This window comes from Podarcis melisellensis (genome assembly GCF_964234715.1).
Source record: "Podarcis melisellensis genome assembly, chromosome: 8".
Taxonomy (NCBI): Eukaryota; Metazoa; Chordata; class Lepidosauria; order Squamata; family Lacertidae; genus Podarcis; species Podarcis melisellensis.
The window spans coordinates 90,766,243-90,780,621 of NC_138540.1; the positions used below are offsets into that span (position 1 = coordinate 90,766,243).

A 14,379-nucleotide genomic window follows, 5' to 3' on the forward strand; every position below is an offset into this window, starting at 1 on the left:
CAAACTCCAGACGGGCTGCCCCACGGAAGTTTCTTTTTGCAAGGGACTCCTAAGGGTCATCCAGCCCAACCCTGTGCCCTGGCAGAGCGCACCGAGGAATCAGCGGAGGTGGGCAGGGTCTGCCCCCAGGGGTGCCCAGTGCCAAATCCCCCGCCCCGCCCCGCCCCACCCCACGCCCCCTGCCCCCCTCACCCACGCAGGACGTCCCCGTGCCCTCTGCGCGGTACCCTCGTCCACACTGGCAGCGGAAGGAGCCCTCCGTGTTGATGCAGCGCCCTTGAGGCCCGCAGGGCGTTCCCGCGGCACACTCGTCCATGTCTGGAAAGGGGCAGACGGGGAGAGTCAGGGGCCCCGTGGGGCTGAGTCCAGCCCCAAAGCCCCCCCCCCAGCAAGGCGCCTCCTCTCTCCGCCTCTCACCCAGGCACTGGTTTTCCGTCAGGCTGGCACGGAATCCTGCAGGGCAGAGGCAGCGGTACCCGCCGGGCACGTTCTCGCAGCGCCCAGACCCACAGGGCGGGGGGTTCTGCTGGCATTCATCCACATCTGGTTGGGGGGGGAGAGACAAGAGAGACAGACCACCACGGAATTCACCACGACCAATTTTTTCTTCTTACCCTCCCAGTCCCTTCCTTATTCTCTCAACCCCCCTGCGAGGCAGGCCAAGTTGAGCGGCAGCGACTGGCCAGAGACCCCTCCCCCAGCCGGCTTTGTGGCCGAGCGGGAGAATTCGAACCCCAGTCTCCCAGGTCCCGAGCCAACGCTCAAACCGCTGCCTGCGCCGCACCAAACATCTCCAGATTCGCATTTTGAAATCAAGAGCTCTGCGCATGGTCAGGGGTGCTCTCATCTTGGCATCCCCCTGCCCAGCCCTAGAAGCAGTCTCCTGGGAAGTGGGGGGGCGTGGACCCCAAGGCAGCAGCAGTGTCTCTGTTATGTAGTGTAGTTTCACCCTGGGCCAACAGGGGGATACTGTATATAGTTTTCACTCAGGTCTGTAGATAGTTTTCACTCAGGTCCGCGGCAGTTATTTTAGGCGGGAACTCTGGGCTGTGGTTGTTACAATGTTGACAGCCGGCTGCCTATAAAAGCAGGCCGGCTGAGCTGTTTGCAGTCAGTGCTATTCCAGCTTACAAAATAAAGAGCTACTTGAAGAAATCGCTGTGCCGGCTGCTATGTCAACCCACAACCTAATACTGGCGACGAGGATGGGATAGATGGACATCAGAGCACAGCCAGATGCGGCCAGCCTCTGAACTGAGCTGAATCACTGAGCTGAATCACAGAGCGAAATCACTGGGCAGAACCAATTCAGAGCTGACTGTTCTGGCTAGAGCACGGTGTTCCATCCATCGCCCTTCACGCCGGCATCGGAATCATGGCTTCACTTGTGCCTCTACTGCCGTTTGCGCCAGCCTCTGAATCATGGGACTCCTACCTCGCTCGGTTCGACTGCTACCTCCAAGCCAACGAGCTGACAGCAGTATCAAAGGATCGGAAGCGGGGCCTATTCCTCAGCCTCTGTGGGCCTGAGGTGTTTGAGACGGCCCGAGCATTGGTTGCGCCTGAAGCAGTCCAGGCAACACCATGGGACACGATCCAAGAGAAGCTCCGCAACCACTATGCACCAAAGCCGTCCAAGATTGCTGCCCGCCATGCGTTCTACCACCGGAACCAGGCAGAGGGGGAGTCAATCAACAACTACACCACCGCCCTGCGACAGGCTGCAATGCACTGTGAGTTCCGAGACTTAGACGATGCCCTGATGGATCGAATCGTCTGCGGGGTCCGGGACATCCATCTGCAACGGCGTCTCCTAGCCAAGCCAGACCTCACGCTACAGAAAGCCATTGAGGAGGCTGTGGCCTCAGAAGCTGCTGAACGCTCCGCCCAGGAGATCCACAAGTCCAGCAGCCCGCGTCTTGCTAGGGAGCCAGTTCCGGTGCATCATGAAGAGGCCAGCAGTGATGAGGTCTCCAGTGAAGACGATGACGTGCACCAGACAAAGCGGGAGCGCAGGAAGTTCCAACAGAAGTCCAAGGGCCAACCGGAATGTGCCGGCTGCGGAGGCAACCATTCCCGTGCCAAGTGTCGATTCAGAGACGCCATCTGTAGGAAGTGTTCCAGAAGGGGCCACATCGCTAAGGTCTGCCGATCGGCTCCGTCTGACACCCCCCCTTCATCGACTCGCAAGTCCAAGTCTTCACTCCAGTCTGCCAATGAAAGTTGTTTCGCTCTCACCAACTGCCGCTGCCCGTCTGGAACCACGATTGGCCAAACCGACTCGCCTACGCGACGCAAGCTGAACGTCACAGTGCTCATTGAAGGAGCTCCATGTGACATGGAGATCGACACCGGGTCTGCCCTGTCCATCGTGTCATGGAGCACCATCAAAAGACTGGTACCCAGAGTGTCCAAGAGGCAACTCGACTCTCACCGCGTACACCTGAGAGACTACCAGGGAAACGACATTCCCGTGGTAGGCGTTGGCCGGTTCCGGATCGCCTTCAAGGATTTTTCGGGCCTGCTCCGGTTGGTGGTGGTCGAAGGTCAGCGGCCAAGCCTCCTAGGGCTAGACTGGTTTGATGCCCTCGGCCTGGAAGTCACCGGCATCAACTGCATCTCTAACGCAGAGACTGAGGGTCTGGTCAAAGACTTTGCCGAGGTTTTTGACGGCACCTTGGGGCAATATACAGGTACGCCCATCTCCTTTAGCCTTGATCCACAAGTCGCCCCCATCAAGCTAAAGCCACACCGGGTTCCCTTTGCTCTCAAGGCTAAGGTGGACGAACAACTGGACAAACTGATTGCCCAAGGAGTTTTGGAGCCGGTTGACCACGCCAAGTGGGAAACCCCCATCGTCACGCCTGTCAAGCCAGATGGGTCGGTGAGAATCTGCGCTGACTACAAGTGCACGATCAACAAGGCACTTCAGCAGCACGCTTATCCGGTTCCTGTTGTCCAACACCTGCTGCATTCCCTGGGTGAGGGTAAGGTCTTCGCTAAGCTGGACCTTGCCCAAGCATATCAACAACTGCCAGTTGATGATGCCACTGCTGAAGCCCAGACGATCGTCACCCACCGGGGGGCATTCCGTTGCCGCCGGTTGCAGTTCGGGGTGAATGTGGCTCCTGGCATCTTCCAAAGCCTTATGGAGCGTCTCCTGCAAGGGCTTCCGGGCGTGGTACCATATTTTGATGACGTCTTGGTGTCTGCAGACTCACACCAGCAGCTGTTCGAGCGCCTCCGTGCCATGCTGACCAGGTTCCAAGAGGCCGGGCTCAAGGTAAAGAGGGAGAAGTGCCAGATCGCTGTTCCACAGGTAGAGTTCCTGGGCTATCTTATTGATGCCTCCGGCCTTCACCCAACCACATCCAAGATCCGCGCTATCCAGCAGGCCCCCACCCCAAAGAACAAAACGGAGTTGCAGGCATTCCTGGGGCTGCTGAACTTTTATAACATGTTCCTGCCCCACAAAGCCACAGTGGCTGAGCCTCTTCACCGACTCCTTAGCACTAAGACGCCTTGGGCCTGGGGTCATCGGGAGACGGCGGCCTTCAACGCGGTCAAGGCTCTCCTTTCTTCAGACAGTGTGCTGGTACAGTACAGTGAATCCAGGCCGCTGGTCCTTGCCTGCGACGCCTCACCTTTTGGCATTGGTGCTGTCCTTAGTCACCGTTTTCCAGATGGAAGAGAAGCACCGCTCGCCTACTTTTCCAGGACGCTATCTCCGACGGAACGGAATTACAGCCAGCTCGACAAGGAGGCATTGGCACTTGTGGCTGGAGTGAAGAGGTTCCATGAATACCTCTATGGCAGGACTTTTGACCTCATCACTGACCACAAGCCACTCCTGGGCCTCCTCGCCGGTGATCGTCCAACTCCACCGGTCCTCTCGCCACGCATGCTGCGATGGACTGTTTTCCTGGCTGCCTACCACTACCGGCTCAACCATCGCCCGGGGAAATCGATGGGCCATGCTGATGCCCTCAGCCGTTGCCCTCTTCCAGCATTTGTGGAAGACCCGGCTCCAGCTTCATCGCTCCTTCTGATTGAGGATCTTCCGGCAGCGCCTGTATCAGCTGCCACTGTGGCCTCCGCGTCTGCCCAGGATCGCACTATCAGCCGGGTGCTCAACTGGGTGTGGAGGGGGTGGCCACAAGGGCCTTTTGCATCGGAGTTCCAGCCCTTCGCAACCAGACAACATGAACTCTCAGCTCATCGCGGCTGTCTGCTGTGGGGAGACCGCGTCGTGATTCCCCAGGGACTCCGTCAGCGCGTCCTGGAGGCTCTGCACGTTGGCCACCCGGGAATTGTCAAAATGAAGGCGTTGGCTCGGTGTTACGTCTGGTGGCCTAATATGGACGATGCCATCACTGCCTGGGTGTCCGCCTGTCAAGCGTGCCAAGAGTCGAGGCCTGCACCACCGGCAGCTAAGGGACACACCTGGGAGACGCCAAAGACACCCTGGTCGAGGGTGCACATCGATCTGGCTGGCCCCTTTCACAGCCGGACCTTTATGGTAGTGGTGGACGCCTATTCCAAATGGCTGGAGGTCGCCCTGATGCCCTCCACCACTACCGAAGCTGTCATCCGGGTGCTGCGAGGCCTGTTTGCAACGCATGGGTGTCCTGATGTCCTTGTCTCTGACAACGGACCGCAGTTCACGTCAGGCACCTTTGAGCGGTATCTTTTGGGACTGGGCATCCGCCATGCCCTAACGGCACCCTTTCATCCATCCAGCAAGGGGAAGCGGAAAGAATGGTGCGCTCGGCAAAAGAGGCACTGGCGCGCCTGGACCGGGGAGACTGGCATGAGCGGGTTGCCGAATACTTGTTTGTGCAACACATCACCCCTCATGCGGCCACAGGGAGGAGTCCTGCTGAACTGCTTATGGGCCGCCGCCTCAGGTCACCGCTCGACCGGCTACACCCGGACTTTGCCGTGGCTGAACCACCAGGCTGTGCCAACGCGCCACGGTCATTTGTCCCAGGAAACCAGGTCTTTGCCCGGAACTATGTGGGGGACATTCCTTGGGTGCCAGCCACAGTAGTGGGAGTCACTGGACCTCGCTCGTACCAGGTGGCACTCGAAGACGGACGCTTGTGGCGACGGCACATAGACCAGCTTAGGCGCAGGGTTGGGGACTTGGACACTACCGAGGTGCCCCCAACTGCGCTTGCGGCCCCAGAAGAGACACGTACAGATGGCGAGGCCCCACCTACACCTCCCTCGCAAACTGCCAGCGTGGAGCCAAACCAAGCCGCTTCAGAACAGACTCAGACCACTCCACTTGCGGAGGCTCCACCCACAGCAGCGGATCCAGGGGAGTTGGTTCCAACGCCACCTAGGGTCGCACCACAGCCTCAGCGAGAACTGTGTGGCCCTCCGGACTTGGCTACCAGTCCCCGGCGGTCTGGCAGAGTTTCCAAGCGCCCAACTTATTTAAAGGACTATGTTGTTGGACATGTATCACTGTTGGTCTAAGTATGGGAAATGTAACCGATATGCTTTTGTGCCTAATTGAACCATTACGCATAGTGCTGTATATAAGGAAACCATTACGATTGTAACTAACGCCTTATCTCGGTGGGGAGGGGTGTTATGTAGTGTAGTTTCACCCTGGGCCAACAGGGGGATACTGTATATAGTTTTCACTCAGGTCTGTAGATAGTTTTCACTCAGGTCCGCGGCAGTTATTTTAGGCGGGAACTCTGGGCTGTGGTTGTTACAATGTTGACAGCCGGCTGCCTATAAAAGCAGGCCGGCTGAGCTGTTTGCAGTCAGTTCTATTCCAGCTTACAAAATAAAGAGCTACTTGAAGAAATCGCTGTGCCGGCTGCTATGTCAACCCACAACCTAATAGTCTCCACGCTCTCCTTGGCCCTCTTACCAACACACTGGGTGCCCAGCGGGTGGGGCTGGTAGCCGATGGGGCAGCTGCAGCGGTAGCCCCCAGGGATGTTTTCGCAGCGGCCGGGTTGGCAGATGGTGGGGGTCTCCCGGCACTCGTCCACGTCTGCAAAAGAACAGCAATGGAGGTCTGGGGGGCTTCTCTGCCCCCGACGCTCCCTCCCTCCCAAGGGACTGGGGGCCAGGGTGGTCTGGAAGCCCCCCCAATGGACAGATGGAGAGGGGGCTGGCTGGCTGGGATCAGGGTGGATAAAAATCAATGTTTTATTTTTATTTAAAAAATCAGATTTTTAAATTTAAATTGGAACTTTTTTTATTTAAATCAGATTTTTAAAAATTTAAATCAGATTTTAAAAATCCTTTTGGAGGAATCACATTTCTAAAGATTTTCTATTTAAATGACATTATAGTCCAAAGACTATTCATCCGGAAATAAGGATTTGTTTTAAGTTTTTCATGTGTGCTAAAATTCAGTCTTAATTTGTTGGTTTTTTTAAAAAAAACAACTGTTTAACCACATCGGTTAACAAACATGGATACATATGCTATAATGTTATTGTTTTAGTTAAATAAATGGTTGAAATGGTTATTAAGGAAATGATTATTTATCTCTTTCCAATCAAGTACAGCAGAAAAGTTGTCCAAATATAAACAGTTAACTTATGAAACCTCACCAGAATTTCATAATTACCTGTCTAGGTATTTCTAATAGTTTAACCAAATCAGGAATTGTTGATATAACTGTAAAAACTACTCTGAAAATTTATGATTCCAAAAAGGAAACCCTCCTCTGGTTGTAAATATTAAGATGATACCAGCAAGAACGAGTCTTTCAGTCTTTCAATCAAGCCTTACTGACTAGTGATTCAAATTGTGATTTAAATCAAATCCCCCCTGGCTGGGACCCCCGACTTGCTCTGCCGCTGGGTCCCAGGAGGAGGCAGGTTGGGGGAAGGTTCTGCAAAAGGGCTCTGTGTCTAGAGTAGTTGCTTGGCATGTAGAAGGCGCCCAGGCCCCCCCCTGGTGGCAGCACCTCCAGGGAGGGCTGCCTCTGCTGCTGCCAGCCTGTGTAAGCAACACTGAGGCAGGTGGGCCCAGTGGTCTGAGCCAAGGCAAGGCAGCTTCCCCCGGGAGGTGGTCTTTGGGGGCCGAGAGCGTGGACCCCAACCTGGCTGCCGCGGGAAGGGGGGCAAGGGGGTGCCCTCTCTCACCCAAGCATTCGGTGCCCGTGGGGCCGGGCTGGAAGCCGGAGGGGCAGCTGCACTGGTAGGAGCCGGGCGTGTTCTGGCAGCGTCCGCGGGCGCAGGGCGGGGGGCTCTGGGAGCATTCGTCAACGTCTGGGGGGAGAGAAAGGGGTCACATTCAATTTTTGGCTTGAGAAAGGCTGCAGGAAACTAATTTGAAATTTTCTTTCTTTCTTCTTTTTACTTCATTGCAAAACAATTGCCATAGAACAACACAGACGGACAAAGACCTTGAGGACAACGAAACATTAACTAACAACACATCGCCTAACATCACACACTTTTGACTTCCAATTCACCTCATAATAATAATAATAATAATAATAATAATAATAAATTTTATTCATATCCTGCCCTCCCCAGCCGAAGCTGTGCTCAGGGCGGCTAACAACAATCAAAATAGTCCAACATTCTAAAAACATTCATTATAAAATTAATTAAAATTAAATTAAGATCAAATTAATGGCAACCATCAAGCAAAATTCTATGCAGGTTGCCAGAGGAGGGAATCAGTCTGCGCCCTGACCAAAGGCCTGGTGGAACAGCTCTGTCTTGCAGGCCCTGCAGAAAGATGTCAAGTCCCGCAGGGCCCTAGTCTCTTGTGACAGAGCGTTCCACCAGATCGGAGCCACAGCCGAAAAAGCCCTGGCTCTAGTTGAGGCCAGCCTAACTTCTCTGTGGCCTGGGACCTTCAAGATGTTTTTATTTGAAGACCGTAAGTTTCTCTGTGGGGCATACCAGGAGAGGCGGTCCCGTAGGTACGAGGGTCCTAGGCCGTATAGGGCTTTAAAGGTTAAAACCAGCACCTTAAACCTGATCCTGTACTCCACCGGGAGCCAGTGCAGCTGGTATAGCACCGGGTGAATGTGATCTCTAAGCGAAGACCCCATAAGGAGTCTCACCGCGGCATTCTGCACCCGCTGGAGTTTCTGGGTAAGTCTCAAGGGCAGCCCCACGCAGAGCGAGTTACAATAATCCAGCCTGGAGGTGACCGTCGCATCGATCACAGTGGCTAGGTCAGGGCGAGAGAGGTAAGGAGCCAACTGCTTAGCTTGGCGGAGATGAAAAAATGCCGCCTTTGTTGGAGCTGCAATCTGCGCCTCCATGGAAAGGGAGGTATTGAAGATTACACCCAAACTCTTAACGGACAGTGCTGGCACTAATTGCGCCCCCGCAAGAGATGGGAGTTGCCCCCTCAATCCCATATCATCCCGTCCCAGCCAGAGGACCTCTGTCTTCGAAGGATTTAGCTTCAACCGGCTCCCACTTAACCATCCAGCCACAGCTTCCAAACATCTGGTCAGTATGTCTGGGGCCGAGTCAGGATGGCCATTCATCAACAGATAGAGTTGGGTGTCATCAGCATACTGATGGCAGCCCAGCCCAAAACTCTGGACAAGCTGGGCGAGGGGGCACATAAAGGTGTTTAAAAGCATCGGGGAGAGAATCGGGACCCCCAAAAGCTGCCCCCTCCACCTGTCCCCCCCACCCTCCCTTGCTCGGAGGAGCCTCAGTCTCCCCTCCAGACTCTCCCTTCCTCCCAGACAGGCAGGGACCCCCCTCCCAGTTACCTCTGCATTCGAAGCCAGTGGGGCTGGGAACGTAGCCGGGGGGGCAGGAGCAGCGGAAGGAGCCGGGGGTGTTTTGGCAGCGCCCGTTGGCACACGGCGGGGGGGTCTTGGCACATTCGTCAATGTCTGGGGGAGGAGGAGGAGGAGGAGAGTGTTGCTTTGAGGCTGAGGAGGGGAGCAGTCCATCCCAGCCCCCTCCCTCTTTGCCCCACACCCACCCTGGCACTCGGAGCCGGAGGGGTCCACCTGGTAGCCGGCCCGGCACCTGCAGCTGAAGCTGCCCACCGAGTTCTCACAGCGCCCGTTGGCACAGGGGCGGGGGCTTCTCCGGCACTCGTCCACGTCTGGGGAGGGGAGGGAGAGAAGAGGGGGGTGAGGGGGAAGGAAAGAGGTTGTGCCACCCAGACCCCCGGCCCAAACCCCACCCCACATTTCCGCTGCCCCCAATGCCAGATTTACGTATAAGCTCAACAAGCTCTAGCTTAGGGCCCCACTCTCTTGGGGGCCCCCAAAAAATTTTAAGGGAAAAAACCTGGATGTACATTTCCAAAATATAAGATAAAACAAATCAAATAAAACCTACATCCAGCAACCGTGTTTTGTGTTGTGTCGGCTCCTAGGATGTAATTCATTGGCCCCCAGTCATTTTAAGTCAGAACTTATTAATTATTTCTCTATTATTATAGTTCTTCTTAATTGTATTTCACCATTAATATACTTCTTCTTAATTGTATTTCAGTTCAACAATTACTTTGATAAAATACACATTTTGTGATATGCAAAGGGCTTGAGATGCCCATGAGGTCCATCAATGACCATCTAGAATATATTCAAGACAAAAAACAGCGACCATTTGTTGTGGACAAAGGACAGCGGACATATCAAGGGCCCCATTGCCTTCAGGAGCTGAGGGCCTCATCAAACCTCAATCCGGCCCTGGCTGCCCCCCTTGGCCAAAGCCACCTCCAAAAGCTGAGCTCTGCAAAACACTCCAGGAGAGGCTACCTCTGAGCATGTACAGCCTGCTTTCCTCAGCTGAGCTTACGGGCCACAGATTTCCCCAAGTGCCGCAGTGGTGAGATCCACCTCTGCTGGGGGAGGCAGAAAACGCCTCTGAGTGGCCGTCGCGATGGCTGCTGGGGGGCTCAGGTGGGGCTTGTGGGGCACCTGGCTGGGGGAGGCGGGCACCTCTGGCTCTTCTGAGGCCGCCTTCTGATGCCATGCACACCCTCAAAGCTTCCTAAGAACACAAGAGGATCCTGCAGGATCAGGCCCATGGCCTGCCAGCCTCCTTTTCTCACAGTGGCCAACCAGATGCCCATTCTGGGAAACCTGCAGGATTTGAACTCCAGAGCCCCTCTCCCCTGCTCTGACCTCCGGCAACTGGGGTTCAGAAGCATTTCTGCCTGCGACTGTGGAGGAGCCATCGGCTCCTCCATGAATTTCAAAGCCATCCAGGTTGGTGGTCCTGTGGAAGGGAGTTCCACAGATGAAGAATACACGGCCTGAAGAAGTCCTTCCTTTTATGCAACCGAATCTCCCTATGCTCAGCTTTGGAAGCCGAACTCTGGGCAAGCGCCTCTGCGTCCCCAAAGGGTTGCCTTCTCCCTGCGCCCCCTCAAAGCCTCCTGCTTCTCTTGCCACCCCCCCCCTGCGCCCCTCACCAATGCAGTGGGTGCCCTGAGGACTCAGCCAGAAGCCGCGGTCGCACACACAGGTGTAGCCACCCTGGCGGGGGATGCAGCGCCCGGGACCACACACTTGGGGGCGCCGTTCGCACACGCCTTGCCCAGCGTCTGGTGGGGAGAAATAATAATAATAATAATAATAATAATAATAATAATAATAATAATAATAATAATAATTTTCCCCTGCCCAGTTTCCATAAATTATTAAATTTTTTTATTAAATAATATTTAATAAATTATATGTTGTTGTTTAGTCGTTTAGTCGTGTCCGACTCTTCATGACCCAATGGACCAGAGCACTCCAAGCACTCCTGTCTTCCACTGCCTCCTGCAGTTTGGTCAGACTCATGTTTGTAGCTTCAAGAACACTTGTCCAACCATCTCGTCCTCTGTCATCCCCTTCTCCTTGTGCCCTCCATCTTTCCCAGCATCAGGGTCTTTTCCAGGGAGTCTTCTCTTCTCATGAGGTGGCCAAAGTCTTGGAGTCTCAGCTTCAGGATCTGTCCTTCTAGTGAGCACTCAGGGCTGATTTCCTTCAGAATGAAGAGGTTTGATCTTCTTGCAGTCCATGGGACTCTCAAGAGTCTCCTCCAGCACCAGAATTCAAAAGCATCCATTCTTCGGCGATCAGCCTTCTTTATGGTCCAGCTCTCACTTCCATACATCACTACTGGGAAAACCAGAGCTTGAACTATACGGATCTTTGTTGGCAAGGTGATCTCTCTGTTTTTAAGATGCTGTCTAGGTTTGCCATTGCTTTTCTCCCAAGAAGCAGGCGTCTTTTAATTTTGTCACCGAATGCAGTGATCATGGAGCCCAAGGAAGTAAAATCTATCACTGCCTCCATTTCTTCCCCTTCTATTTGCCAGGAGGTGATGGGACCAGTGGCCATGATCTTGGTTTTTTTTGATGTTGAGCTCCAGACCATATTTTGCGCTCTCCTCTTTCACCCTCATTAAAAGGTTCTTTAATTCCTCCTCACTTTCTGCCATCAAGGTTGTGTCATCTGCATATCTGAGGTTGTTGATATTTCTTCCGGCAATCTTAATTCCAGCTAGGGATTCATCCAGCCCAGCCTTTCGCATGATGAATTATGCATATAAGTTAAATAAGCAGGGCGATAATATACAGCCTTGCCGTACTCCTTTCCCAGTTCTGAACCAATCAGTTGTTCCATATCCTGTTCTAACTGTAGCTTCTTGTCCCACATAGAGATTTCTCAGGAGACAGATGAGGTGATCTGGCACTCCCATTTCTTTAAGAACTTGCCATAGTTTGCTGTGGTCGACGCAGTCAAAGGCTTTTGCATAGTCAATGAAGCAGAAGTAGATGTCTTTCTGGAACTCTCTAGCTTTCTCCATAATCCAGCGCATGTTTGCAATTTGGTCTCTGGTTCCTCTGCCTCTTGTAAATCCAGCTTGCAGTTCTGGGAGTTCTCGGTCCACATACTGCTTGAGCCTTCCTTGTAGAATTTTAAGCATAACCTTGCTAGCGTGTGAAATGAGTGCAATTCTGCGGTAGTTGGAGCATTCTTTGGCACTGCCCTTCTTTGGGATTGGGATGTAGACTGATCTTCTCCAATCTTCTGGCCACAGCTGAGTTTTCCAAACTTGCTGGCATATTGAGTGTAGCATCTTAACAGCACCATCTTTTAAAATTTTAAAAAGTTCAGCTGGAATACCATCACTTCCACTGGTCTTGTTATTTGCAGTGCTTTCTAAGGCCCATTTGACTTCACTCTCCAGGATGTCTGGCTCAAGGTCAGCAACCACACTACTGGGGGTATATGAGACATCCATTTCTTTCTGGTATAATTCCTCTGTGTATTCTTGCCACGTCTTCTTGATGTCTTCTGCTTCTGTTAGGTCCTTTCCACTTTGTCTTTTATTATGGTAATCTTTGTACGAAATGTTCCTTTCATATCTCCAATTTTCTTGAACAGATCTCTGGTTCTTCCCATTCTATGGCTTTCCTCTATTTCTTTGCATTGCTCGTTTAAGAAGGCCTTCTTATCTCTCCTTGCTATTCTTTGGAAATCTGCATTCAATTTCCTGTATCTTTCACTATCTCCCTCGCATTTTGCTTGCCTTCTCTCCCCCGCTATTTGTAAAGCCTCGTTGGACAGCCACTTTGCTTTCTTGCATTTCTTTAATTATATACACACCCCTATATATACACACATATATAATTTATTAAATAATAATATTAAATAATAATATTAAATATTTTCCCCATCCAATAAAAATCACATTAAAACATTCCAAATTATAATACAATCAAAAAAGCCAAATATTCAATGTCATATTACATGTCTTTTGGGCAACTTCCCATGCTCTGAAGTTCAGGGAGGGATGATCTAATATCATACTGCATTTCTTCATTAGCCCAGCTTACAGATAATATACAAAAACAATCTTGGAAAGGTAAAATAATAAAATAACCGTGAGACTGGAATAAGGACTAATCTATACTGGTGAGTTAAAGCCTCAGCGCCTAGGACTTGCTGATCGAAAGGTCGGCGGTTCGAATCCCTGCTGCGGGGTGCGCTCCCGCTGCTCGGTCCCAGCGCCTGCCAACCTAGCAGTTCGAAAGCACCTCCGGGTGCAAGTAGATAAATAGGGACCGCTTACCAGCGGGAAGGTAAATGGCGTTTCCGTGTGCAGCTCTGGCTCGCCAGAGCAGCGATGTCACACTGGCCATGTGACCCGGAAGTGTCTCCGGACAGCGCTGGCCCCCGGCCTCTTAAGTGAGATGGGCGCACAACCCCAGAGTCTGTCAAGACTGGCCCATACGGGCAGGGGTACCTTTACCTTTACCTTTTTATACTGGTGAGTTATAATGTTTAAATGTGCTGTAAATATGTGTCACCAGGGGGCGCTGCACAGCAGTCAATGGGAAATTGCATTGAGAGCTAAATCACATCCTTAAAAACCACTGTAAACAGTTGAAATTGTTAGTTGGAGCCTCAGACTCGACCGACTGAGCTATCCCAGAGTCTGTTAAACGACGGAGTTCTGGCTCCCACATTGAGGCGCAATGCCCCCCTCTCCCCTGACTTGCCCACTTTCCTACCTGGCACAGGTGGGTCAGGAGACTGGGTTGGCACAGGCCGGGGAGGCTGGCGCTCCGGCAAGGAGGTGGGCGGGGGGCTCCAGCGCACTGCAAGGGGGGAGAGAGCTGGCGTGAGAAGGGGAGGGGGCAAGGACCCCCCTAATGCCCAGCCCTGCAAGATGAGAGACGGCACCAGCCCACCTCATCCACACTGGCACAGACACTGCCAGCCTTAGAAAGGAAGAACTGTACAATGGGAAGGGATGCCAAGGGTCCTTGCGGGAGTCGCAGTCGGGGGCTGATTCTGTGCCAGGCAGCAGCGGTAGAACTGCCCCCCCGCCCCCCCCAGTTCCACAAACTGGCCTGCCAATGTTCCCATTTCCCCCAAACATCCACATCAGAGAAGCCACCCTCACTCTGCCCCGAGAGGAAGAGGGGCAGAGCAGGAAGGGGGAGCTCTGGTCTCCCCCCAGGGAACATACGGATGGCTGGCGCTGTGGTTGTTGCCAAGGCTGGTCTGGCGGCCGGATCCCGACCCCCTTGCTGGCGGCCGACGGGCACCCGGGGCAGGTCCTGGCCGAGGAAGCGGGTGTCGTAACGCAGGTCAGAGGCCGAGTAGTGGTAGCCGGGCCCCGCCGGGCAGATCTCCTTGAACCCGTCTGCCAAAGAGAAGGAGATCAGTGTGAAGAGAGGGGTTTATTTTTGCGGGGGGGGACCCTCAGCACCCCCCCACTCCACTCTGGAGCCTGCTGGGCATTTCCCTGAGGGCCTTGCCCCACTTAATCCCAGGCTGGGGCTGGTTGCCCTGGGCAAAAGGTCCTCTGCTCTCATGAGCTGAGAGAAAGCTTATAGAATGATGGCATTGGAATGGGACCCTCAGCGGTCATCTAGCCCAACCCGCCATCACACAGCGTT

At 53.4% G+C, this 14,379-nt stretch overlaps 1 protein-coding gene across 3 annotated transcripts in view; it reads right to left on the reverse strand.

Annotated features, from left to right (window-relative positions):
- Window positions 1-14,379, reverse strand: part of LTBP4 (latent transforming growth factor beta binding protein 4) — a 60,150-nt gene that overhangs the window by 16,175 nt on the left and 29,596 nt on the right. For 2 of the 3 annotated variants that reach the window (XM_081921899.1, XM_081921897.1), the window contains 9 exons: window positions 13,947-14,123; window positions 13,486-13,572; window positions 10,390-10,521; window positions 8,944-9,069; window positions 8,726-8,851; window positions 7,122-7,247; window positions 5,891-6,016; window positions 418-543; window positions 193-318 (listed from right to left, as the gene is read on the reverse strand). In XM_081921899.1, the coding sequence (XP_081778025.1) occupies window positions 193-318; window positions 418-543; window positions 5,891-6,016; window positions 7,122-7,247; window positions 8,726-8,851; window positions 8,944-9,069; window positions 10,390-10,521; window positions 13,486-13,572; window positions 13,947-14,123 (1,152 nt within the window). The remainder of the gene's footprint in view (window positions 1-192; window positions 319-417; window positions 544-5,890; window positions 6,017-7,121; window positions 7,248-8,725; window positions 8,852-8,943; window positions 9,070-10,389; window positions 10,522-13,485; window positions 13,573-13,946; window positions 14,124-14,379) is intronic. The other variant, XM_081921898.1, reaches the window with a different exon arrangement.